Genomic DNA, 26,844 nt, shown 5'->3' with positions numbered 1-26,844 from the left:
TGGATAAACAAAACATAGTCTATCCATAAAACAGACTATCATTCACCCATAAAAAGGAATAAAGTACTGAAAAATACTACAATATGAATTAACTTCGAAAATATGCTAAGTAAAAACAGACAAACACAAAGGATCACACACTATATGATTCCATTTATATGCAACGTGCAGCAAAGGCAGTCCACACAAAGTATATTAGTGGTTGCCAGGGTATGAAGGGAAGACAGATTTGAGGAGTGACTGCTAATTGGTATGAGATTTATGTGGGGGCAATGGAATGTTCTAGAATTAAATGGTGATAATTGCACGATCTTGTGACTATACTAAAAACCACTAAATTGTACAATTTAAAATGGCTCAAATAATGATTTTTTTCTTTCTTTCTTTTTTTCAGGGCCACACCCATGGCATATGGAAGTTCCCAAGCTACGGGTTGATGTGGAGCTACAGCTGCCAGCCTACACCACAGCCACAGCAATGCAGGACCCCAGCCTAGTCTGCAACCTATACCACAGCTCACAGCAACTTAACCCACTGATCGAGGCCAGGGATTGAGCCCACATCCTCATGGATACTAGTCAGGTTCATTACAGGGGAGCTACAATGGGAACTCCCAAATAATGATTTTTATACTGTGTGAATCTTATCTCAACAAATCTACTTATTTTTTAAAATTAATTAATTAATTTATTTATTTTGTCTTTTTGCTATTTCTTTGGGCCGCTCCCACGGCATATGGAGGTTCCCAGGCTAGGGGTCGAATCGGAGCTGTAGCCACCAGCCTACGCCAGAGCCAGTGACGCGGGATCCGAGCCGCGTCTGCAACCTACACCACAGCTCACAGCAATGCTGGATCGTTAACCCACTGAGCAAGGGCAGCGACCGAACCCGCAACCTCATGGTTCCTAGTCGGATTCGTTAACCACTGCGCCACGACGGGAACTCCAACAAATCTACTTATTAAAAAAAAGAGTGAATTATCTGTATAAGTGAGAGAAAATCAGGCTGGCCTCAACTTTCTGCGCAATAAACATTTTCCTCTTTTAATTTTAAAAGATTACTAATCTATGGAAAAACTGGAAGAATCATACGAATAACCACAAACTCTTCATTAGCCTTATCAGCCTAGATAAGCATATTTTACTTATCTTTTTTTAATGAGACTGTCTTTTTTTTTTTAGTTTTTTATACTTATAAACAGCATACATTTCACTTCAACATGTCTCCTACAAAGACATTCTGCTACAAATCACAATATTATAATCACATCAAAGAAATTTGACACTGATAAAAAAAAATCTAATATAAAACCCCTAAGAATTCCTTTCGTGGCTCAGTGGTTAAGGAATTGGAATAGGATCCATGAGGTTGTGGGTTTAATCCCTAGCCTTGCTCAAGGGGTTAAGGATCTGGAGCTGCTGTGGTGTAGGTTGCAGATGCAGCTTGGATCCCGCAGTGCTGTGGCATAGGGTGATAGCTGTAGCTCCGATTTGACCCCTAGTCTGGGAACTTCCATATGTCTTGGGGGCGGCCCTGAAAAGCAAAAAAATAATAAAATAAAATAAAACCCATATTCAGGAGTTCTCTCATGGCTCAGAGGGTTAAGGGTCCAGCATTGTCACTGCAGCTGCTCAGGTTGCTACTGTGTGTGCATTCGATCCTTGGCCTGGGAACTTCCACATGCCTCAGGTTCAGCCAAAAAAAAAAAATCTTCCTATTCCAATTTCCTCAACTGTTGCAATAACATCCTTTGTAGCTTTTTGCCTTTAAACCCATGATCTAGTGAAAGATGATGTATTGAATTATTAATCAGGTCTCTTGAGTCTCCTTTAATACAAGATACTCCTCTTTGTTTTTCATGATACTAAGATTTTTGAAGTTTAGAGACAGATTAGAATGACAATGTTATAAATATACTATAGTATTTAAATAAGAAAAATTGGGAGGAAGGACAGGGAGTCCATTGTTAACTGTTACAATTTAAGCACATTACATAGTTTTTAAGAAAATAATGACAAGTATCATATTTTTAATAACCTTACAGAAATCTTTTAAGAAACACTTTTTAAGGTAAAGATCTTAAATTCCTTCCATTTCAATTATTTCTTTTACAGATTAAACCAATTATTTTATATTTTTATTTATTTATTTATTTGGCCTTTCAGGGCCGCACTTGCAACATATGGAGGTTCCCAGCCTGGGGTTGAATTGGAGCTGTGGCTGCCAGCCTATACCACAGCCGCAGCAATGCCAGATCCGAACCTCGTCTTCGACCTATACCACAGCTCACGGCAACGCCAGATCCTTAACCCACTGAGTGAGGCCAGGGATCGAACCCAAAACCTCATGGTTCCTAGTCAGATTCGTTAACCACTGAGCCACAACGGGAACTCCTACTTTGTATTTTTAAAATACACTGATAATGATAGCCTTTTACACAAATATATAAATTTTTCTTCAGGAAAAATTATAATGAAAACCAATGAAACATACCTGATTCATACAACTTTTCTTCCATTGATAGCCCAATTTCTCACAGGTCTCTTTTAGGCACTGATAAGATTTGTCTGCATCCAATTTGGTAAAAAATCGTGTCATTCTTTTGACCAGGCGCTGCCAGGGGTTCTACATGTCAATAAAGGAAAGCTGAATAAATCAGATTTATCACCAAAAGCAGTCATATTATGGCTACTTGGTCTGAAAATTCTTTTCTCCAATGTAAGATTCTTATATATATGTCTCCCCTAATTTTCTTCCACTTGTCAAAAATAAATAAATAAACTTTATCATGTTAATACTATATTTCTTAGATTTATACATTACAAAAAAAAAAAGAGAGTGACTTTAAGACAATAAAAAAAAAAAATCAAAGGGCTGCCGTTACTTATTTGAAAAACTAAATTCCCTTACCTGTGAGGATCCTGGGGTGCCGAGTAACTGACTATTCAGGAGCATGTGATCAGGGCATGTGGGCTGGGAAAAACTGATCCCTTGTACCAGTTTATCAATGTATGAAGGGCTAGTGTCCCATAAGGAAAGACCTGTCCGTGGTTCTGGCTGAGAACTGGAGTACTTCACATTTTCTTCACTGGCATTAAGATATGGAGAAAAATATATTTAAATAAAATTCATCAAGCTTTTCATATATCACTTTACCATTCCACTCTCACAGATAAAAATTATATTCATCTTTTTTTTTTAATTTTATTTTACGGCCACACCAGTGGCTTATGGAAGTTCCTGGGCCAGGGAATGAATCTGAGTTATAGCTGCAACCTACACCACAGCTGTGGCAACAACACATTCTTTTTTTGTGTGTGTGTGTTTGCCATTTCCTGGGCTGCTCCCGAGGCATATGGAGGTTCCCAGGCTAGGGGTCAAATCGGAGCTGTAGCCGCCGGCCTACGCCACAGCAACGCAGGATCCGAGCTGCATCTGCAACCTACACCACAGCTCACGGCAATGCCGGATTCTTAACCCACTGAGCAAGGCCAGGGATCAAACCCGCAAGCTCATGGTTCCTAGTCGGATTTGTTAACCACTGAGCCACGAGGGGAACTCCACAACAACACATTCTTAACCCACTGTGCCACAGTGGGAACTTCTCATCTTAATAACATATTCATGTATTATGTTTCATGTGAACTATTACATGGAACTACTCTTGATCTTTTATAATCAGTCTTACCTAGAAGCACTATTTACTGGAGAGAAGTCCAAATTGGATTGAATATGCTTAGAGAATCCACTAGGAGACTCTGATACACCACCTGAAGTGACTCGGGGCCTCTTTGCCCCTAAAAGAGAAAACATAAATACAAATGCTTTCAAGTTTTCTAGGCAGTTTTTGTTGGTTTTTTTTGTTTGTTTTTGTCTTTTTAGGGCCACACCCATGGCATGTGAAGGTTCCCAGGCTATGGGTCGAATTAGAGCTGTAGCTGCCAGCCTATACCACAGCCACAGCAATGCCAGATCCAAGCCGCGTCTGTGACCTACACCACAGCTCATGACAACGCCAGATCCTTAACCCACTGAATGAGGCCTGGGATTGAACCTGCAACCTCATGGTTCCTAATCTGATTTGTTTCCGCTGTGCCACGGTGGGAACTCTGGCAGACTTTTTTTTTTTTTTTTTGTCTTTTTGCCATTTCTTGGGCCGCTCCCACAGCAATATGGAGGTTCCCAGGCTAGGTGTCGAATTGGAGCTGTAGCCACCAGCCTATGCCAGAGCTACAGCAACTCAGGATCCAAGCTACATCTGCAACCTACACCACAGCTCACAGCAATGCTGGATCCTTAACCCACTGAGCAAGGCCAGGATCGAACCTGCAACCTCATGGTTTCTAGCCAACCACTGAGCCACGAAGGGAAACCCAGCTGGCAACTTGAAGAAGTGAAACCACATCTAAATTCATTTATTTAACACAAAATACTTATGCAACAAATAGTGGCTCTTCCTACATGATTTTAGGAGAAACGCAGTCATAATGAATTTACTGGGACTCACCTGCCAAATTGTACAAACTACACATTTAATAAATCCTGACCTGTAAGTATGTTCCAAGTGTAGGGTATCATATTAAGGCCATAATTTTAATGGTACCATTTATGGTAACAGAACAATGTTCTATTAAGGCCAAGAGACCCAGCTAAGGGATCAAAACTTTTTAAAATATAAAAAATAATTTGTGATAGTGACAATGAACATTATAAATCTGCTCTAACATTCTTTGATCCTCTGGAAAAGCTTTACCGAGAATAGCCACTGTACAGACTATAACACCACTATAAATTCATGGCTGCAACCCTCAGCTGGATCCTCACTCTGACAGTCAGTCCTGTCTCTGTAATCAGTTTCCTCTCCCTTTACCCACAATGATTTTTTCAAAACTTCTACACTCCTATCAAATTACCAACACCACCCTCCAGCATCTCATTAATTAGCATATGATACCACCTTTCATTTCACAAGGAAACTAAAGCCAGTGGAAGCTCCCTCAACTTGCCACTACCAAACCTGCTAACTTACTTGCATTCCAACCCATCCTCTTCTCCCTTCCATTCTCCCATCAACTGTTCATTCCTCCACTTGTATTTGAGCCCATACCCTCCTGCCTCTCAGGGATTTTGACGCTCTTTTACTCCTTCTCAGACTTTCAGCCTCTTCCTCTTAAACATGATTAGGTTTAGCCAACGTTTTTATTTATTAATCCATTAATTCAAATATCTTTTTTTTTTTTGTCTTTTTAGGGCCGCACCCACGGCATATGGAGGTTCCCAGGCAAGGGATTGAATCGGAGCTGCAGCTGCTGGCCTACACCACATTCTCAGCAACTTGAGATCTGAGCCTCATCTGACACCTACACCACAGGTCATGGCAATGCTGGATCCTTAACCCACTGAGCAAGGCCAGGGATCCATCCCGCATCCCAAAGGATGCTAGTTGTATTCCTTAACCACTGAGCCACGATGGGAACTCCAATTCAAATATCTTATTAAGCCTACTATGTATCAGACAGTAAAATGGGAGAAAGAGCACACTGGTATGCTGACGAGAAAGATCTAGTAAAGAGGGGAAAATTAACGATTCAGGAGAAAGAGAAAAGAAATTACTAGCCAATGTCCCTGCATAGGCAAAAGGAAACCAGGTCTAATGCACAAGAAAAAGAACTGGATTCTATGTGGAGCAGACTCTTTATCCAGCAACAGGGGAAACAGCAGAGAATATGAACATAGAGGCAGTTAGGTAGGTGGAGACGGTGGTAGGAGCTTGCAGAAGTTCCCTTGTTATTGCTTCTATTTCCCAGAGAAATAGGAAGTATCACCACCAACTGAGAGTGAAGATAAGGAGGAAGTATTAGAAGTTGAAGAGAAAAGAAAAGGTATAAAAATATAATTTAGGAGAGTAGGGTTGTAAAAGTGGGGAAATGCTTATGATTGCTTGAAGAATTAAGGTTTCACTTGAAATTAGTGATTCTGAATTTAAAGTGGACATCGTTGTGTTTTTCCCACTAGTTGCAATTTGGTGTGGAGATTTAAATGTAGAATGCATGGAAAACTGGATTAAACTTGGATTAGGTTTTACTCAGTAAGTATGATGAAGACAGAATGGGTAGGGAAGTTGAAGATAAATATAAAGTCATAATTTCAACTAACCTTGGGATTTAAAATAGTGAGGATAAAACTCAGGACCTAGAGAGGAGGCAGATAAAATACAGTGAGAAAGCAGTAGAATTAATGGATTGCAAGTTTAGCTATGGTCAAAGCATGGCTGGAGTCATGAGCTAGAGGGAGGAAACCAGAAAAACATATACTGGTGGTCAGAGCAGAATGCTTGAAGACAAGATCACTAGTGGAGAGAAAGTCAAGGAAATGGGAGGTGAAGATACTGCAAGGATCATCCCAATGAATATTTAAACCAACAACAACCATGACAAAAATTACAACAAGAAGCTGTGTTGGAAAGGTGAGAGTGGGGTGGGAATTTTAATCTGAGGTTCAAAAGTGGATTATTACAAGGATGGAATAGTGGACAGGAGAGTCTGATAATATGATTCAAAATGAAGGGGGGAGGAATGAAGGAATGAGGGAAGTAGGGAGAGAGTGACAGTGAAGATAAGAACCAGGAGATGCCTACCCACTCTCGGATCCGAGGGTAAGAGGTTGTTAGAAAGAAAACACCTACCGACTGAGAGGAAGCAGTATACTCAGGGGACAGCTGGATTTCAATTAGAATAAGGTGGAAGGAAAAAAAACATTCAGGAAAGAGTTAAAAATTCCTTATTTATCCCCAGCTACTGTACTCTTCCAGTTGAACTTCTTTACTAAGCTGTCTACACTCTACTTCTTAAATCTTTTAGACTAGAATCACTGTACTCTAGAGATTTCTCTCAACCCTCCATTAAAACTGCTCCCGCCAAGGAGTTCCAGTCGTGGTGCAGCAGAAACAAATCCGACTAGCATCCATGAGAATGCAGGTTCGATCCCTGACCTCACTCAGTGGGTTGGGGTTCTGTCGTTGCCTTAAGCTCTGGTGTAGGTTGATAGCTATAGCTCCGATTCCACTCCCTAGCCTGGGAATATCCATATGTCATGGGTGTGGCCCTAAAAAGCAGAAATAAATAAATAAATATAAAAGCTATTTGCTCTGCGTCTTAAAAAAAAAAAAAACACAAAAAACTGTTTCTGCCAAGATCATGAAATCCACTGGACAAAATTTTAGGTTTCATATTATTAATTCATTTAACAGTATCTGTCACTGTCACACATTTTCTTTCCTTAGCTTCAATTATTCCAGGTTCGCCTGAAGTTCCATCTTTCTGCCTACTTTTCTGTTTACCTTGCCTCCACTCAAACCTTAGCATTCCTTAAGATTCTATATACTCAATTTAATCTACCTCCACAGTTTAAATTTTACCACCTATTTGCAGAAAATACCTAAATTGCCATCTTTAGCTTAGCTGTCTCCTTAGTTACACACATGCACACACCCCTAGGAGACAGTTTTACTTAACTTCCCAAAGTCATCATGTCCAAAATCAAATAAAACTTCCCCCCAAATCTGTTTCTCCTTTTGAGTTACACTCCAGTAAATGGTTTCACATTTACACAGTTGTTCAAACCAGAAAGGAGACATCCTTGATTCCCCTTCATTTTCCGTATAAAAACAATCACTAGTACTATCAATTCTAGCTCTTAAATTTCTTTGGAATCTAACTCTTCTTTCCAATCCCCTGTCTCTAACCTAGTCCACGTTACCATCTTTTCACATCCAGGATCAAAAACAATGAAGAAAAGTCTTTTAAAACTGAATATACAAGCATGTCACTTCCTTGCTTAAAATCTCTCAAAAGGTTTTCCTGGCGGCCTTTAGTTAAAGTCCAAGATCCTGAACGTGGCTTACAAGGTCTTCCACTACTTGATTGCTATTTATCTCTGTAACCTCTTCTCAAATCTCCCTCCCTTTCCCCCTCTCTATTCATTTATTTACTTTACAAACATGTACTGAATGCCTAAAACATGCCTCACATTGTGAAACACCAGTGATGCAACGGTGAATAAGCCAGACATGGTCCATGCCATACTGGTCTTCTCTCAAGTTCCTGAAATGCACTGCTTTCTAAACTCCAAGACATCCCCAATGCCACTTCTGTATTCAGAGTCTGCCACTCATCTTGCTTGTACTCATCTGGTTAGCTCCCCTTTAATCTTCAAATCTTAGATTTAATGTGATTTCCTAAGGAGGATACAATTTCTCTGCCAGTTAAGACTTGGTCAAATTTTTAGCTACAGTACACTGACTTTCCACTTTATAGTTATTAATAAACAAAATTATTTGTTTATATTTCTGGGGTTTTTGTGCTAGACCTTATCATCTCCATGAGGACAGAAACCACAGCTACCTTGTGTTGCTGACTTATGATACTGACTTTGCAAGTACCTTTTCTTTCACAGAAAAAAAAGAATTGTATTTTAAGCATATTACCTTTCTTAAGTGGTTTGTTGTACCATCTATCTTTTTTGATGTCTGGGATGGTAATCCTTACTGATGGATTCTCAACTAGGATTTTATGCAGCAGGGCTAAAAACAAAACATTAAGATAACATTTATAAAAGAGTCACACAGATCAGAAAAGCCTATAGCTTGTGGTGGAGAACATATAGTAAGTTCCCATTCACACAGTTTTATAAGAGGAGTTGCCTTTCAAATAAACTTTTTTCTTTCTTTCTTCTTCTTTTTTTTTTGCTTTTTTAGGACAGCGCTAGCTGCGTATGGAAGTTCCCAGGCTAGGGGTCCAATCGGAGCTATAGCTGCCAGCCTATGCCAGAACCACCGCAACACTAGATCTGAGCCGCATCTGCGACCTACACCACAGCTCACAGCAACACCAGATCCTTAACCCACTGAGCGAGGCCAGGGATTGAACCTGCAACCTCATGGTTCCCAGTCGGATTCGTTTCTGCTACACCATGACAAGAACTCCTCAAATAAACTTTTAAGAGACAATAAAAAAGCAACCATCAACACCAAAAAGATTTTCTAAAGGACTTATTAGATCTAAATTCAATCTAAATCCTTTAGATTTAATTAGGACTAACTAAATCTAAAGGATGAAAAGGAAGAAAATTAAGCCATAAACACAAATGGAAACATAGGGAATTTTTTTCTAATGATGAGGGAAGAAAAAATCTTTCCAAACATGACAATATAGTCAGAAACCACAAAAGGGCAAGATATTAAATTTAAATAAATAAAAATATAACACTTCTGCATATCAAAATAGCATAAACAATAAAAATATATGACAAACTGTCCAAAATATTTGTAACAAATGCAAAGATTTCATGATATTGATATTTTTTTAGGAAAAACCCTGATATAAAGAAATAAGAAAACTTCTTACTAAATACAAGCAAAATAGGCAAACCCACAAAAACAGACAAAAAGCTAATAAATACATAGTGGATACACAACTTCACTGGTACTAAATTTAAAATAAAAATAAAAATAGTGAATATATTTCTTAGAGGCAGGCCAATCAGGTTAGGGGAAAAAAAATGTTTAAATGTAAACTAATGAAGCTGTGATGAAATGGTACAAACTTTCTGGAAAATAATTTGGCAAAGTAAACCGTAATAATTAAAAACTGCGTATATGGCGGAGTTCCCGTCGTGGTGCAGCAGCAACAAATCTGACTAGGAACCATGAGGTTTTGGGTTCGATCCCTGGCCTTGCTCAGTAGGTTAAGGATCCAGCGTTGCCCTGACCTGGGGTATAGATCGAAGACGTGGCTTGGATCCCACATTGCTATGGCTGTGGTGTAGGCCAGCGGCTACAACTCCAATTGGACCCCTAGATTGGGAACCTTCATATGCCGCAGGTGTGGCCCTCAAAAGCCAAAAAAATCAAAAAAAAAAAAAAAACTTGCATATATCGGGAGTTCCTGTCATGGCTCAGTGGTTACTGAACCGACTAGGATCCATGAGGATGCGGGTTCCATTCTGGCCTTGCTCAGTGGGCTAAGGATCTGGCATTGCAGTGAGCTGTGGTGTAGGTCCCAGATGCGGGTCAGATCCTGCACTGCTATAGCTGTGGTGTAGGCTGGTAGCTGTAGCTCGGATTTGACCCCTAGACTGGGAACTTCATATGCCTCAGGTGCAGCCCTAACAAAGACAAAAGACACGGAGTTCCCATGGTGGTGCAGTGGTTAATGAATCCGACTAGGAAACATGAGGTTGTGGGTTCGATCCCTGGCCTTTCCCAGTGGGTTAAGGATCCAGCATTGCCATGAGCTGTGGTTGTAGGTCACAGACGTGGCTCGGATCTGGTGTTGCTGTGGCTGTGGTGTAGGTTGGCAGCTACAGCTCCGATTGGACCCTGAGTCTGGGAACCTCCATGTGCCGCGGAGAGTGGCCCTAGAAAAGGCAAAAAGACAAAAAAAAAGACAAAAACAACAACAATAACAAAAACACTGAATGTATCTTTGATTCTGTGATTCCACTTCTGGGATTTTATTTTAATTAAGTAATTTAAAAGTATGTGCAAAGATTAAGTTGTATGGACAATCACCATATCTCTTTTTTTTTTTCAGTGTTATAACACTGAGAAATTAGAAAAAATTCAGAATTTCTAAAAAGGTGGACTGGATAAGTATTATAACGCATGTCCACATAGCAGAATACCATCACAGCCTTTAAAAACAGTGATGTAGACCTATAATTACAGTCATGGAAAAATGTTCACAAAGCATTAACACAATAAAGACAGGTTACAAAACAGCATGTATAATGGGATCTCATTTTTTGCAAAAACACACATACTTATAAATAATATACATATATAACAAACATATATATATTTTACTACAAAGTGTAGAAGTACATATCAAAATTACTATAAGAAGCTATTTCTGAGTGCTGGGATTATAGGATTGGATTTTTAAAATTTTTTATTTATTATTTTCCTAATTTATCTATAAGGATCACAGGTTATTTACATAATGATTTAAAAGTTAAGAAGAAAAAAAAGTAAGAAGAAAATTCAAACAGCACTAGGCTTCACTATCTAAGAAATCAATACTTTAAATTAAGATAACCCAGTTACCTAGAGGAGCAGAATCGATTTTTTTCCAAGGGTTGAGGTATGTTTTTTTTTCTTTCCAATCACAATATTCCTGACAACTATCACTAGGCTGGTCCCACGGCAATTCTAAAAAACAAACAAGTCCCAGTTTTCTGAGTGTTTGCATCATTGTACAATAAAGGTTTCAAGGGAAAATAATCAGTGACACAAATCCATTAAGTTTCCTCCAAATTAATTACATATGGTTTCCAAAATAAGAATGTCAACTCAAAGAAATTTCAAAGGCATTTCTAAGATAGATAGTCCATGTCCTGCCTTACTCTATCCAAAATTACTCACATGAATTTTCAAAGAGAGAACTACTGTTATATGTCATTTAATAGCTATATACACACTTCATCTTTAAAAACCTCTGGGATTGAAAGTTCCAACTTAGTTATAAATAAGTTAATATTAAAATACTATAAATACTATAAATACTATTAAATATTAAAATACTATAAAATACTAAAATACATAAATACTATTCCCTTGATTTATTTCATTTATTTTGGTACAACAAATCTGGGTTTCCATAGGAAATTATCATAATTTATCATATGATAATTATTTATCATAATTTATCATATGATAATTATTTATCATAATTAAATAGCTCTTATAATAATCATTTATCATAATTAAATAGCTCTTACCTCCAGCCAACATTGCAGTAAGTACTATTCCACAGGACCAAACATCAACTGGTTCTGCATGAAATTCTTTTCTCTTCAGAAGCTCTGGAGCAACATATGGTAAAGTACCACACATCTTGTTCAATAAACGCTCACGATTATTGTGCCGAAAAACGGTTGCCAAGCCGAAGTCAGAGATTTTGAGGTTATCTAAACCAAAGGAAAAAAGATGGCACTGGATAAAAATATTTTGTAAATAGATATACTAAAAGAAATTGAGTTTTATTGGAAAACCACTGGTATTACTTAAGATTTGTAGATTCTCTACCTTAAAATGACCAAAAAGAAATTTTTAAAAAGAAATAAAAGACGTCGTCATATAGCTAAAACTAGGAAAAGACTTCATGGCTTTCATGAACACACAAATAGCATGGACCAGGTTAAAGAAAGATAATGGAGTCAAAAGGGCCTTCTAGAAAAGAACACTCCAGGCCTGGGCTAAAAACAGGACCATGCCCTCATCAGGCTGTGGCAGAGGGCAAGAGGGAGACATCAATAATATATTAGGCACAACTTTCTCAGCAGCGAACAAACCCAGCTGGTCAGAAGAAAATGTACAAAGACACTCCAAAACTAAAGATCCACATATCACCAGAATTTCTTGTCAAAGTGACTAAGTTTAGAAAAGGAGGAGGAACTCTGTATAAAAAACAAACCAGGAAGTTCCTGTCGTGGCACAGTGGTTAACAAATCTGACTAGGAACCATGAGGTTGTGGGTTCAATCCCTGGCCTTGCTCAGTGGGTTAAGGATCCAGCGTTGCCGTGAGCTGTGGTGTAGGTCGCAGACGCGGCTGCGATCCCGAGTTGCTGTGGCTTTGGCGTAGGCTGGTGGCTACAGCTCCAATTCAACCCCTAGCCTGGGAACCTCCATATGCCAAGAGAGCGGCCCAAGAAATGGCAAAAAGACCAAAAAAAACCCAGAAGAACACATTTCCATTCTAACTTCTCATTTTCAACACACGCAAACTGCAGGCAAAGCTTCCTTATAACTATACTTAGTAAATATCTACCACAACTGAGCGACACTGCACTAGCCATTGCAGGTAGATAAATTACTGAAAAAGACTAACTATAACAACTGCTGTGAAGGTTATGAAAATGTAGGACATTACAAGATCTTACAGAAAGGGAATCTAACCTAGTCTTCAGAGTTGGGGAGAACCCCTATTATCAAGTGTCCACTGGTACAACTTTTTTAGAAAGCCATATGGCAAAAGATGCCAAAATTTGAAATACTCACACTCTCTGAACTAGCAATTTCCACTTGTAGGACCATATCCACAAAAATACATCCACAAATTCACAAATAAGGATATCTATAACAGTATTATTTGTAAATATCTTAAACGTCCATCAATAAAGAAATAATTAGGAGTTTCCACTGTGGCACAGCAAATTAAGGATCAGGTGTCATTGTAGTGGCTTGGGTTGCTGCTGTGGCACAGGTTTGATCCCTGGCCTGGGAACTTCCATAAGCCAAGGGCACAGCCAAAAGAAAAAATACAAGAAACAAAGTCTATCTACACTACTGACATGGAATTGGGTATAAATGAAAAGAAAGGCAAGTGCCATAATAAATATTCATAATAATATAACTCAATTATTGTATTGGCCTGTGCACAAATTTACAGAATAGGCATCACTGCTCTATTTTTTTCAAGGCTAGAAACAACTTAAATGTCCTCAATTAGGGGACTGATTCTTTAAAAATCAATTACAGCCACCCAATATAAGAAGTAAGCTGCCGATAATAATTACTGGGATGTCTTGGGAGGTACCAACTATCATAATCCTTTTAATAGGTATATAAGACACAGTCTTAGCAAACCACTGAGACTTAGAGTTCCAAGTTAACTGATAGTAATCACTGAAAATACTAATGGATGACCATAGCATTCCTTAGATTCTACTGTTTCACCAATTCTACTACATAATACTTAGCTCTAACTGCATATAATAAATTTAAATTAAGGATTGTGATTACTTCTAAGAAAAAAAAGGGACGCACATCTGTGAAGGAATACACAGGAAGACTTACACTATATTGGTGTTGTTTTCCTTTTTATAAGATTATCATTAAGCAGAAACAGAAGATTATTTATATAATATGCAAGATATGAAATATCAACATAATGAAAATCCACTCACCTAATACCTAGTTTAAGACCATTTTATTTCCTTTGAAATCTCCTATAAATCCTTCCCTAAATATTATTACCTTTCCTAACTGCAGTCCTTCCTTTTTAGAAGATTTTATGTGGCTTGAAATCTGCATTTAATCAGAAAAGGACTTAATTTGTAGGTGAGGAATAGGAAAAATTGATTATAATACCATCGAAGCTATTAGTATTCAAAAAGTATTGGACCTAAAATGAAAAATAGAAACAGAAGGAGGGGAGTTCCCATTGCTGTGCAGTACAAATGAATTCAACTAGTATTATGAGGATTCAGGTTCAGTCCCTGGCTTCAATCGGTGGGTTAAGGATCTGGTGTTGCTGTGAGCTGTGGTGTGGGTTGCAAACATAGCTCGGATCCTGCATTGCTGTGGCTGTGGTCAGCTGCAGCTATGATTAGACCCCTAGCCTGGGAACTTCCATATGCCAAGGGTGCAGCACTAAAAAGTGAAGAAGAGCCAGAAGGAAGTCTCCCAGCTTGTGCTCTCGTTTCTCAGGATTCATCGACAGACCATTCTATGGTTCCTTTTCCCCATACACCAAAATTTTGAATAGCTAAAACTGTGCTAAGCACCTTATGAAACAACTTGCAAAAGGCTAAATAACCAAGGGAGAATCTTAAGTAGTTAGGTTAGTAGATGAGTTAATAAAATGATACCTAAAACCTATTAACCAAAATCTTAAGACTGATTGTAACTGATTGATGGGTTTCTGTTGATTTTTTACTTTCTTCTTTAAACTTATGATCTTATTTCATGATTAGCTTTTATCCTTATAAAAAGGAAAAAAAACAGTATTTTTAATTTGGGAATAAAGTTTTCACATTCCAGATACTCCATTTATTATATAAACTGGCTTAATTTATCTCCTTATATAAAGGTAAATCATAGAGTTCAAAAAGAGGTCAGAAGAAGGTTGTTAAGAACATACACATACATTATAATGGGGCACAATACTGCCAAAAACACTAAACCTTAGGGTTGGACAAGATGCTAAAAGTACTTTGGTCCAACTAGCCAAGCAATGTTTAAATCCCCTTTATAATATCCCTGATAATGAATAGCCCAGGGTGAGTCTCATGTTATAAAATAACCTGTTCAGTTGTTGGACAGATCCATCAATGGGGGTCATCATTGCACTACTCCAAATTGCTTCCATATAGTTTTCATTCACATATTGTGAAGAACTGTATTTAACAATTAGCGAGTTTTCCTTAAGTTCCTCAATTATTCCTTATTTTAGCTTCCAGCTCGTTCATCATTCTGGTCACTCCCCTACAAAAACACTTCAGTAGTCTACATGTCTTCGCAGAACTGTCCCCAATACCCATTATTCCCGCTGTGGCCCATACCAGAGAAGTGCTGGATGCTGTCTCCCTCACTCTCACCTTACCTAACCTTACTCTTCTAATCACCAAATCACACTGGGTGACTAATATGAAGTTTGCTGATTAATAAGTTTTTTTAAACCTTCTTTGCTGCCAGAAGTTTGCCATTAAAATATACTTATTTGGTTGTTTTTTTCCAATCCAAATACTGGGTTGTACCGGAAAACAACTGGTTACATCTGACTCACATCTCAAGTCTGCTAAATTCATTCATTCAATAAACATTTTTGAAAGCCAACTATTTGCTAGGCACTATTCTAATACATTAAAAAAAAAAAAAAGTTCCCATTGTGGCTTAGCAGAAAACGAATCTGACTAGTATCCATGAGGACAGAGCTTTGATCCCTGGCCTCACTCAGTGGGTTAAGGATCGATGTTCCTGTGGCTGTGGTGTAGGCCAGCAGCTACAGCTCTGATTTGACCTCTAGCCAGGGAACCTCGATATGCCATGGGTGTGACCCTAAAAAACAAAAACAAAACAAATCGCTGCCTCATGCAGCTGACACCTGTCACCTTTTTTGATCCTGATTCTAAAAGCTAACACTTTCACTACCCATCCCTTTCAGTTTTTATGACATCCATAAAATATAACTAAACTCCCTGCAACATGTATCAGATTTCTCTATCACATCCGCAACTACATCATAAAGGATTTGTCGAGTCTAAATATACTGAGTCTCCCAAATCCTTTAGACTTCTCAGATTTTTTTTTTTTTTTTGGTCCTGCAATTTCAGTAATGGAGAAGCCCTGATCCTGCCTTTGTATGGTTGTATTAAAATTATTTAAAATAAAATAAAATAAAATAAAATGATTTGGGTAGCCATTCAGGTTGCCATTAAATGACAAAATGCTAAACTTACCCCTTTCATCCAATAGGAGATTTTCTGGCTTAATATCCCTGTGAGTTATTCCAATACCATGCAGATAAACCTAAGAGAGAAGGAGCAGGAAGCACACCAGAATTCGGTAATGTACTTTACAGACGAATTTTAAGTGAAAGGAAAAGAGAAAACTTGTACCTACCACCCCTGCCATGAGTTGATGGAAGAACCTCTGAGCATCTTGTTCAGGCATGCCTATGTCTGGCTCTATAAGAATTAATTATGAAAGTCAGTTTACCATCTAAGTATAATCAGGCATCAACCACATTGTCTCCTAATTCTAAACATCTGTGTTTGTACTTTAGCAAAGAGAATCTAACGTTAATAACGAAAAGATTCTGAAGTCTACTGACACATATAATACTTAATAACTCACATTTTCCCATCGGTAAAGTGGCAAAAATTAACATCACAGGAAAATTACAGAGAAATAGGAAACTATCACCAAATCAAGAATGCAAGCCATACCTTGAAAGTCCCTACTTACCTTATACTAACCATGACTCATTTGTTATCCTTCAAATTTTCCCCTTATTTCTTCCAAATGCTATGCCATTATTTTTTCCACTCTTGAAATGTAATTGTCAAAGTGGAAGCCTAGGCAAATTCAGGCTGATTTCACTAAATATTTAACACATTTAAAATTCATAAAATTTCTCACACCAAAAAGCCACAAATGCCTGTTTAGTTTCTTTAGGAAACAGTTTTATTTTTTAAAAAAGGCTTTATTATCAATAATCTTTTTATATTGATCTCCCTCATGAACTTTTGACTTCTTTCATACTCAGCTCTTTTCTGAAATACACATTGGAGATTCAGTCACTCTTTAACTCTTAATAGCGCTAAATAATATATTTAGAGCCACAGAATATATTTTATGTACTTCTTAGTGTTAATATCAAGACTTTGTGAGAACTATGTCTAGATACTCATGTTGCAACAGAACAAAGGGTGGGGGAAAAAAAATGTAATGTATACAAGTAAGGATAACTTGATCCCCTTGCTGTACAGTGGGAAAATAAAATTAAAAATAAATAAATAAATAAAATAAAAAGCTCCATCCCAATGAAAAAATTAAAAAAAAAAGACTTTGAATCTACACAGAGTGTTTAAGTAACAGATACAGAATTTACTTTATATAAAGCAATCCTAGAAAACTCAATTATTTCACTTATATAACAACATGCTATTATTTTGGATTATAAATGAATGCAATGATTTCTTGTGACCAGAATGTCTACAAAGAAAAAAACTGCATAGGCATACAATATATTGTACTTAGGCTACTTCACCATGAGATCATAGTTTATCATTTTTAAACTCTACAAAATCCCAATCAAAATCACTTATATAATGGGAAAAAAGTTTCTCTGATGACTCTACCTATGCATTCAGTGTTGCAAAAACAAGAAAATTTACTCCAATTTCACTATTTCACAAGCAAATTCTGAATGGACAACGAACAAAGAGCAGACTCAAGATTAAAAAGCAAATTTAAAAACCTGGTTAGCAGAATAATTATCTTAAATCTTTTCCATACCTATTCTATCAAAAAGTTCTCCCCCACTACAGTACTCCAGAAATAAATACTGGATATTGCCTTCTCTTCTGTGCCCATAGAATTTCACTACATTCTCATGATTTAACATTTTATTGATACAGATCTCTTTTTTAATATTTTCTGGACAGTCTATGGCACGCTTCATGTCTACAATCTTCACTGCGACTGCTTCCTCAGTTCTTCTATTCACAGCAAGTTGAACTCTAAAAAGAAAAAGGAAGAGTTATAATATTCTAGTCATTTGAATTCTATCTTTTGAAACTTCAAAAGATTAAACATAACCCATCCAAAAACTATGTTACATTTATTACTTTCCTCCACCTGGAAGAAACCACGGGAATGGTTTCTGCCATGTTCTCAACAGATACCACTACTTTCTGAAATGTCAAGTATGACAGCTAGTGCTCCAAAGAAGTCACTATGTTGTACATCCAAAAGGCATTTAATAAATGCTTGATTAATGAGAAAATAGCAGTTCTAGGCCACATCACATATGCACATGCTCTATTCATTTAATTTGTTTTCCTTCTAGCTTTACTGAGATATGATTGACATAAAGCAATGAAATGACTATCACAATAAGTTTAGTGAACATCCATCAACTCATATAGACACAAAATGGAAGAAATAGAAAAAAGGGAGTTCCCATCATGGCTTAGCAGGTTAAGGACCTGATGCAGTTTCCCTGAGAAGTGCGTTCCATCCTTGGCCTTGCTCAGTGGGTTAAGGATGTGGTCAAGCCACGAGCTGTTGAGTAGGTCACAAATGCCACTCAGATCTTGTATTGCTGTGGCCATGGTATATAGGCCAGCAGCTGCAGCTCTGATTCCACCCCTAGCCTGGGAACTTCCATATGCCACAGGTACAGCCTTAAAAAGAAAAAACAAACAAACATGAAATAGACAACTCTTTGTATTAAGAACTCTTACTATCTCACCCTTTTAACTTTCATATGTAACATACACCCTGTCAATTACATTTATCATGTTGTACATTACATCCCCAGTACCTATTTATAATTAGAAGTTTGTACCTTTTGACTGTCTTCAATTTCCCCTCCCCCACCCCACTCTGGTAACCACAAATCTGATCTATTTTTCTATGTGTTTGTTTTTAAAGTATAACTGATCTACACTATGTTTGTTCCTGTTACAACATAGTGATTCAGTATTTCTATACATTTCAAAATGATCTCCATGATAAGTCTAATTAGGCTTACAAAAGTATTATATAGTTATTGATTATATTGCCCACACTGTGCAATTCATCCTGGAGACATTTATTTTGCAACTGGAAGTTTGTATCTCACATATTTCTTTCCCAGCCCCCCTTCCCCTCTGGCAACTACCTGTTTGTTCTCCGAAACTGTTTCTCTTTTATGTTTGTTCATTTGTTTTGTTTTTAAGTTCCATATATTAAGTGAAATCATACAATATTTGTTTTTCTCTGTCTGACTTATTTAAACTTAGCATAATACCCTTTAGGTCCATTCATGTTGGACCTTAATGGCAAGATTTCATTTTTGCTCTATTCATTTAATTTTAATAAATTATCTAGCATTTATCAATCCCATTCTATATATATCTGCGGTAATCGCTGTAGGTACCTACTGGATATGTACTACTATTGCCACTTTACAGCTGAGGAAACAGAGGCAAACAAGGACATTAAGAAGCTTGCCTAGGAGTTCCCGTTGTGGCTCAGTGGTTAACAAATCCGACTAGGAACCATGAGGTTTCGAGTTTGATCCCTGGCCTTGCTCAGTGGGTTAAGGATCCTGTGTTGCTGTGGCTGTGGTGTAGGCAGGCGGCTACAGCTCCAATTAGACCCCTAGCCTGGGAACTTCCATACACCGCAGGTGCAGCCCTGGAAAAAGACAAAAAAAAAAAAAAAAAAAAAAGCTTGCCTAAGAACACAAAACAATGATGAGCATGTGTGACAAAGTGAGGATTGGAAACCAGGCAGTCTGACTCAAGTCTGTTCATTTGTTCATTTAACCACCAGCTTAAACACCAGGAAGGAATAGTGGCAGGAAACTGATTTCAGAAATCTCTTTTGGCTCTTTAGGCGAAAAAGTTTTTTAAAAATAAGGAAGAAAAATAATTAATCCTTACAGAAGATTGTGTAGCTTCAGTTCCCCAAAGTTTTGGGTTTCAAATGCAAAGATCTGTTCTCTAAGGTGCCACTGTGTTAGCAGAATAAACATATTCCAAAAAACCTAACATGTACTCAAAGGAGACAACAACCGACAGGAAACTAAAGCGAGTGTGAAAGCGAGTGTGAAGGCAGGGTTTAAGGACTCAAACTCACTCTCCATAGGCACCTTCTCCCAGGGTTTGCACCAAGTCCCAGTCTTCCACAAAGGGCACTGCCATGTCTCCACTAAGTCCCACGGCTGTAAAAGGCAGGAACCCAGAAAAGACGGCGTATGAGGATAAACTTCAATCATCTCTTAAGCCACTGAGCTCCGCCTCTTGCCATGATTCTTCAAGATAAATCACAGCTCTTGGTTTCCCCTAACATCTCATCCATATTTTTATCCAAGCCGTTAAAGCACAAGCAAGTATTATGAACTCTGGCATTTCGTTGGTAACTCACAATCCCCATTTCCACACAAACCCAAGGCTGAAACCCCGCATTCCAGGCGGCAGAGATGTGCTAGCCGCATTGGGAAGTGGGAGGACCAGTGCTTTACCGTGGGGGACCAGGAAAGGGGGTGAAAGGTGAGAACTTGGGTCAGAGTCAGGGATGCTGACTAGTGGAGGAAATAATAACTGCCACGACCGCAGCCCCTCCTCCCCATCGGCTCACTCCCAATTCCTACCCACACCCCGTCCCCAAGGCCAGGAGGAGCCCGGGGCGGGGCCAAACTGCCCCAAGAGGCGGAAGGAAGGGCTGGGTGGCTCGCATGCGGCCGGGGCCCAAAACTCTGGGGCACCCAGCCAGCAGAGGAGTCGTCTCTCCAGTCCTTGTACAACAGGGACCTCCTGGCATCACACTCCTCCACCCTCCGATACCGCCCTCCGCGGGAGTCTCTCTGATCCCCCGGGCTCGGCGCCGAGAACGTTCTCTAGCGGTGCCCCTCCTAAGTCTTATAGACCCCGAACTCCTGCTCCAGGGGCCTTTCCCACTCTACCGGCCGCCCCTCCTCACCAGGCCGTCCTTTGCCCGCCACCACAGGAATCCAAATGCAGGACTTTTCCCGCCAAAACTTGCTAGCGTCACATTGTCGCAAATGCGCGCTCCCTTGCCGTAAAGCAGGAAGCGCGCGTTCTGGGGCTCTCGGGCTCTGCAGATTGGCCGCGCCTCGGGTCCGCGCCGCTCTTCGCTGCGTTCTCAGGCCCGCCAGCCAATATTACCTTAAGATCGGAGGAGATCCTGGCTGAAGAGGTTTAAGAACTGCCGACCTCATCAGTGCGAACGACCTCTGGGCACAAACGCGAAGTGGGACCCGGCGTGTGTCCTCGGCTGGCCTCGCGCTCCAAGGGATTGCAGCACCGCAGGGCTCGCTGCCCGCCGCCCCCGACCTCCTGGCACCCCAACGGTTGCCTGGCAAAGTGTTGAGGGTCACACTCAGTAAGGGTTGCCTCTTACTTAAAGGTGTGGGCCAGGTAAAACCGGAGCTGAGAAGCTAGTAACAGCTGTTGAGAACTGATCTTGTGAAGAAGGAAAGTAACTTTTGTGTTGGGAGAGAGAAGCATCAAAGAATGGCTGCAAGGGGTGGGAAGGCGTCAGGATGAATAAAGCTGCTCTTGTATTTTTGAGGTAATGTCAGGATAACCAGTTTTCCCATATCTTATCTAAGCTGCCTCCAAAACAATACCTCAACCCAACCTTTTTGAAGGAAGTGCAACTGCATAGCTTAGTACTACCCGCTCTCTCATTAATGTGTAAGAAACTGGCAGGTACAAGCAAAAAGGCTGCGCATTTTACAATGCAAAGTTTAAAAGCAGAGTATCCTGTTTAGGTTGGAAAGTCAATTCTGGGAAAAGGACTGGCTGGAGTACAAAATCATGTGGAAAAACTGAAATAGTTACTCCCCCTTGACAGTAAATTAGACTAGGAACTCAAGGCACAGGCCAGATCATCTCCATTAAGTTCTCCAATTCTCAAAACTGGGCCACATGCATGCATTAAACATAAATAGCTATTGATTGTGATACTGGCAATAGACTAAAGTAAGTGTAAAATATATTATACAAAAATGCAAACATTTGATTTAAAGAAGCAAAGTCAGAGACAGAAAAACAAGACCAGGACACTTCAAAATGCTCATCACAGTTGAGGCTTTTGTTAAAGTAAGTTTTCCACATCATTTTTTTCCAGTTTTGGCACTGTGTGCTGCAGACAAAGAATATGAAGAAAGGAAGAGGAGGACCTGCACAGCTTCTTTGTATCTTGATAGAATTAAGGTATCTTAGCCTGAAAATAAGGTATACACTTTTCAGGCAGAATACCAAACATAGCATATAGAATAGATGCACACAATAGCATCTGTCCCCTTTTTTAACCTTACTAAAATAATTTTAATAGTAAATATTAAAATAAATTAACTTAAATAGTACAATTTTATTGTTTTGGTTTTCTTGGCCATGCCCACATGTGGAAGTTCCCAGGCCAGGGATCAAACCCACACCACAGCAGTTATCCGAGTGACACCGGATCCTTAAACCACTACACCACAAGGGAAGTCCTAAAATTTACTTTTTTTTGCTTTTTAGGGCTGCACATGCAATATATGGAAGTTCCCAGGCTAGGGGTCAAATCACAACTGCAGCTGCCAGTCTATACCACAGCCATAGCAATGCCAGATTCAAGCTGTGTCTGCGACATACACCACAGGTCATTGTAATGCCAGGTCCTTAACCCACTTAGCGAGAACAGGGATGGAAAAAAAATTTACTTAATAGTAAATTTTTAGTGTTTCCGCTGTGGCACAATGGGATTGGTGGCATGTCTGCAGCACCAGGATACAGGTTCCATCCCCCAGGCCCCACATACTGAGTTAAAGAATCCAGTGTTGCTGTTGCTCCTTGTAGGTTGCAACCACAGCTTGGATCTGATCCCTGGCCCAGGGAACTCCATATTGCTGCAGGGTGGCCCAAAAAGAGGAGGAAAAGTAAATTTTTTTTTCTTTTGTATTTTTAGGGCCACACCTGAGGCACGTGGAGGTTCCCAGGCTAGGTGTTGAATTGGAGCTATAGGCCCGGCCTACACCACAGCAACGCCAGAGTCAAGCTTCATCTTCGACCTACGACACAGCTCATGGGAACGCCAGATCCTTAACTCTGAGCAAAGCCAGGGATCGAACCTGAGTACTTCTGGATACTGGTTGGGTTAGTTACCGCTGAGCCACGACAGGAACTCCCAAAAGTAAATTTTCAAAAGGCAATAATCCTCATAGTGTATGAAATAATATTTTGCAAAGTCTTTTAGATGAAAGGTGAATAATTTAGATGAAAGATGAATCCTAAAGCCAGCAATGGGGAATGAGAAAAGCAACTTCATTTACATCCTTGAACTCTTTAAAGGCTTAGAGTTGAATTAGGGACAACTGGGTGAAAGTGGGGCTAAAAGAGGGTAGGTTGTAGAAAGACTGTATATGAAACAAATAGACCTTTGATCCCCTCCCTCCTCTGTCTACCCAAGAAACTGCCTCTCCCCAAAGCTGGTACAAAACTTGATAGGGTAAACACAAGGTTGCCGGAACTGGGAAGCATGAGGCACAGTCAAGCCTTGGCTACTTTACTTAAAAATAATATTAAGTTTACACACTAAAGGTTGAACCTCTAAGCTTTCTTTCCTCACTTCATTCCCAGAAATCTGGCAGCGTGGCATGTATTCTTCAGAAGACGTAAAAGATTCTAGGGAATCTTACCTATATAGAAGAAAAGATCTAAAGATACCAGTATCAGGGATTTCATAATGTAACAACTCAGCCAGACCATAGGAGAAAGAAACCCACATTCAATAAGCCCCATTCCCCCGCCAGAGGCCATCCAACCAGGTTTTTAGGGTCCCACTCTTTAAAAAGAGGAGACAAGCAAGAATTTGAAAAGGCCTTTAATCTGAAAGATGTCCAAACAAAGGAATATTCAAACAAAAAAAGCTCTTGAACATTAAAGAATATGATAGAAAAAAAAAAAGGGAAATAAAATAGATGGGTTATGGAAAAAAGTTTAGGAAATCTTCCAGACAGAAGTATAAAGATGGAAAACAGAAGAGTAAATATAAGAATGTTGGGGAATTTCCAATGTGGCTCAGTGGGTTATGAACCTGACTAGTATCCATGAGAATGCAGGTTTGATCCTTGGCCTCACACAGTGGGTTAAGGATCCAGCATTGCTGTCAGCTGTGGTGTAGGTCACAGACACAGTTCGGCTCCTGAGCTGCTGTGGCTTCTGAGTTGTTTGGAATAAACAAAACAACTGGAGAAAATTTCCCACAATGAAAAACTTGACTTTCCAAACTGATACCATACTTTTCCAAACATGACTTTTCCAAGTGTAAAGCACCCAACACAGTGGCTGACCCACTCCAGACACATCACTTGGTAAAGTTTCACAAGGTTACATACAAAGAGGAGTTCCCATCGTGGCTCAGTGGTTAACGAATCCGACTAGGAACAATGAGGTTGCGGGTTCGATCCCTGGCCTTGCTCAGTGGGTTAAGGATCCGGCGTTGCCATGAGCTGTGGTGTAGTTTGCAGACGTGGCTCGGATCCCGCGTTGCTGTGGCTCTGGCATAGGCTGACAGCTACAGCTCCAATTCAACCCCTAGCCTGGGAACCTCCATTAAAAAACAACAACAACAAAAAAAATACATACAAAGAAAAGATACTAAGAAGTCTGGGGAAGGAGTGTAAGGGAATGGACACATACAAAAAAATTAAGAATCAGAATAGCAGTGCCCTTTCTCAGCGTTGAGAAAATAGAAAACAATGGGCCAGTGCCTTCAAAACAAATCTAAGTAACAGTTTTAACCAACCTGGAACTCTCTACCTGGTCAACCTATGAAGACACACAAGACACATTCAAGATCTCAAGAAATATCTCCTACACACTTTCTCAGGAAGGTAGTTAGTGGTAATAAATCAAGAGAGAAGCCAGGGGGTGTTCCAGCTGTGGCTCTGGTAACGAACCTGACTAGTATCCATAAGAACGCAGGTTTGGATCTCTGGCCTTGCTCAGTGGGTTAAGGATCTAACACTGCCATGAACTGTGGTGTGGGTCATAGATGCGGCTTGGATCCCATGTTGCTATGGCTGGTACAGGCCAGCAGCTACAGATCCGATCTGACCCCTAACCTGGGAACTTACATATGCCACAGGTATGGCCCTAAAAAGACAGAAAAAAAAAAAAAAAGAAAAGAAAGAAAGAAATCAGGGGATTAACACACAATATAACTGAAATGATACACCAACCCAAGAGGTGTGTAGCAAACCTAGACAGTAAACCAATCCAAACTGGAATACAACAAAACAGGAGACATCTATAAGAATGAATACCTAATGACTCTGAACATATTACAAGAAAGCTGGCACCAATGAAGGAAAGTTTGGGGAGAAATTAGTGACAAGTACAATAAACAAATGAAAAAACTCCCTCCAAAAGAGTTATGAAGGAAAAAAAAAAAAAAAAGTAGTTAACAGTATATACCCATGTGGCCTAGTTGTGAAAAGATTTAAGGGTAAAAACTACTGAGCTAACCCAAATCATAACTATAACAGAGCCTTAAGATGGTAAGAATACGTGTGTCCATGGTGAAAAAGAGCTAAATCCTAAATTTCTGCACCAAGAAGTCAACAGGTGATACCTAAAATTGAAAAACCAACACATAGCAAAATAAAGCAAGGTGTTTAATGATATGGAGATAAGTAATGTGAGAATCAACAGAGTTGAAAGTGGGTACCTCTGGGGAGTTGAAAACAGTGCTTTTTTAAAAATTATTTGATTTTTTTTTCACACTAAGTGCACTGTAACAATGGAAATGAGAATTTTCTTAAAAATACAGCTTTAGGTACTCTAGAAAGTAACAAAATTAAAATCATAACAGCAGTAACTACAGTGATAAACTAAAGAGCTATCCCATATCCTACAGAGGAAAATAATCACTAATGGTCTCTTAACTGGTATTACTCATATTGGTAAGAAAAACAAAAACAAATAAAACCCTTAGAATAACCTCTTCCCCTAAGGAGGAATTCTATACATAAATCAAGTCACATATTTACACATAGTAAATCAAATCAAATCTCACCCACAGTTGAAGCACCTGGTGTATAACCTGGTTTGGAGGGCTGCTTCCTGGGTACACAAGCAGACCTGAGTATACCCTTTAGGAGCACCATTTTGACTTCTCTGCAAGTTATGTCATTGCTCCTATTTCTTAAATAGTAACAGTAAAGAGTTACCTTGCATTTTTTTTTTAAATAACTAAGGGTTTATATACATCATTGACATATCTTATGTTTTAAAGTACATAATATACACTGTTGTAACTGAACATAAGGCTATTTGTCCTGACATTAAATAGCAATGGGACTCCTGTGTTTTTGTTTGTTTGTTTTAGCCACACCTGCAGCATATGGAAGTTCCTAAGCCAGGGATCGAACCTGTACCACAGCAGCCAACCAAGCCACTGCAGTGGCAATGCTTGATCCTTAACCTGCTGCTGCACAAGAGAACTCCACTCCTGTGTTTTGTGTAGCTTATTTGGCAAGGGCTTGAAAACTGGATCATGGAGCTTGTTAGTGATCTATGATAATAAAAAGGTTGAGACTAAGGAAGAGGAGCTCACCTTTAAATAACTAGCAAAAGTTTTAGTGCATAAGCTAAAGGAAGTAAGAAAAGAAACATGTACTATATCATGAATAAGTGAAGGTACTGAAAAGCTAATTTCAAATAGATATGTATGGTTATGTTTCAGCTAATTCAAAAACACCTATTGACCATCAAGTTCTATATATAACGTGAAGTTTCTTCCACCCCCTTGAGAACAGTAATTTCACTGACTGCCTTAA

General features: G+C 39.1%; 1 protein-coding gene across 2 annotated transcripts in view; it reads right to left on the bottom strand.

Moving 5' to 3' along the window:
• CHEK1 (checkpoint kinase 1) overlaps positions 1–22,317 on the bottom strand; it is a 30,620-nt gene extending 8,303 nt beyond the window's left edge. Inside the window, exons 1-11 of one of the 2 annotated variants that reach the window (XM_047753507.1) lie at positions 20,976–22,317; positions 20,133–20,217; positions 17,802–18,025; positions 16,404–16,468; positions 16,241–16,310; positions 11,779–11,967; positions 11,105–11,209; positions 8,486–8,581; positions 3,689–3,797; positions 2,911–3,088; positions 2,494–2,625 (exon numbers count right to left, since the gene is read on the bottom strand). In XM_047753507.1, coding sequence (XP_047609463.1) covers positions 2,494–2,625; positions 2,911–3,088; positions 3,689–3,797; positions 8,486–8,581; positions 11,105–11,209; positions 11,779–11,967; positions 16,241–16,310; positions 16,404–16,468; positions 17,802–18,025; positions 20,133–20,197 — 1,233 coding nt within the window. In that variant the 5' untranslated portion in view covers positions 20,198–20,217; positions 20,976–22,317. The remainder of the gene's footprint in view (positions 1–2,493; positions 2,626–2,910; positions 3,089–3,688; positions 3,798–8,485; positions 8,582–11,104; positions 11,210–11,778; positions 11,968–16,240; positions 16,311–16,403; positions 16,469–17,801; positions 18,026–20,132; positions 20,218–20,975) is intronic. The other variant, XM_047753508.1, reaches the window with a different exon arrangement.
• Between the last annotated feature and the right edge of the window lie 4,527 nt (positions 22,318–26,844).

The sequence above is a fragment of the Phacochoerus africanus genome, chromosome 11 (genome assembly GCF_016906955.1).
Source record: "Phacochoerus africanus isolate WHEZ1 chromosome 11, ROS_Pafr_v1, whole genome shotgun sequence".
Lineage (NCBI taxonomy): Eukaryota > Metazoa > Chordata > Mammalia > Artiodactyla > Suidae > Phacochoerus > Phacochoerus africanus.
This window is presented reverse-complemented; position numbering and strand designations above follow the sequence as displayed.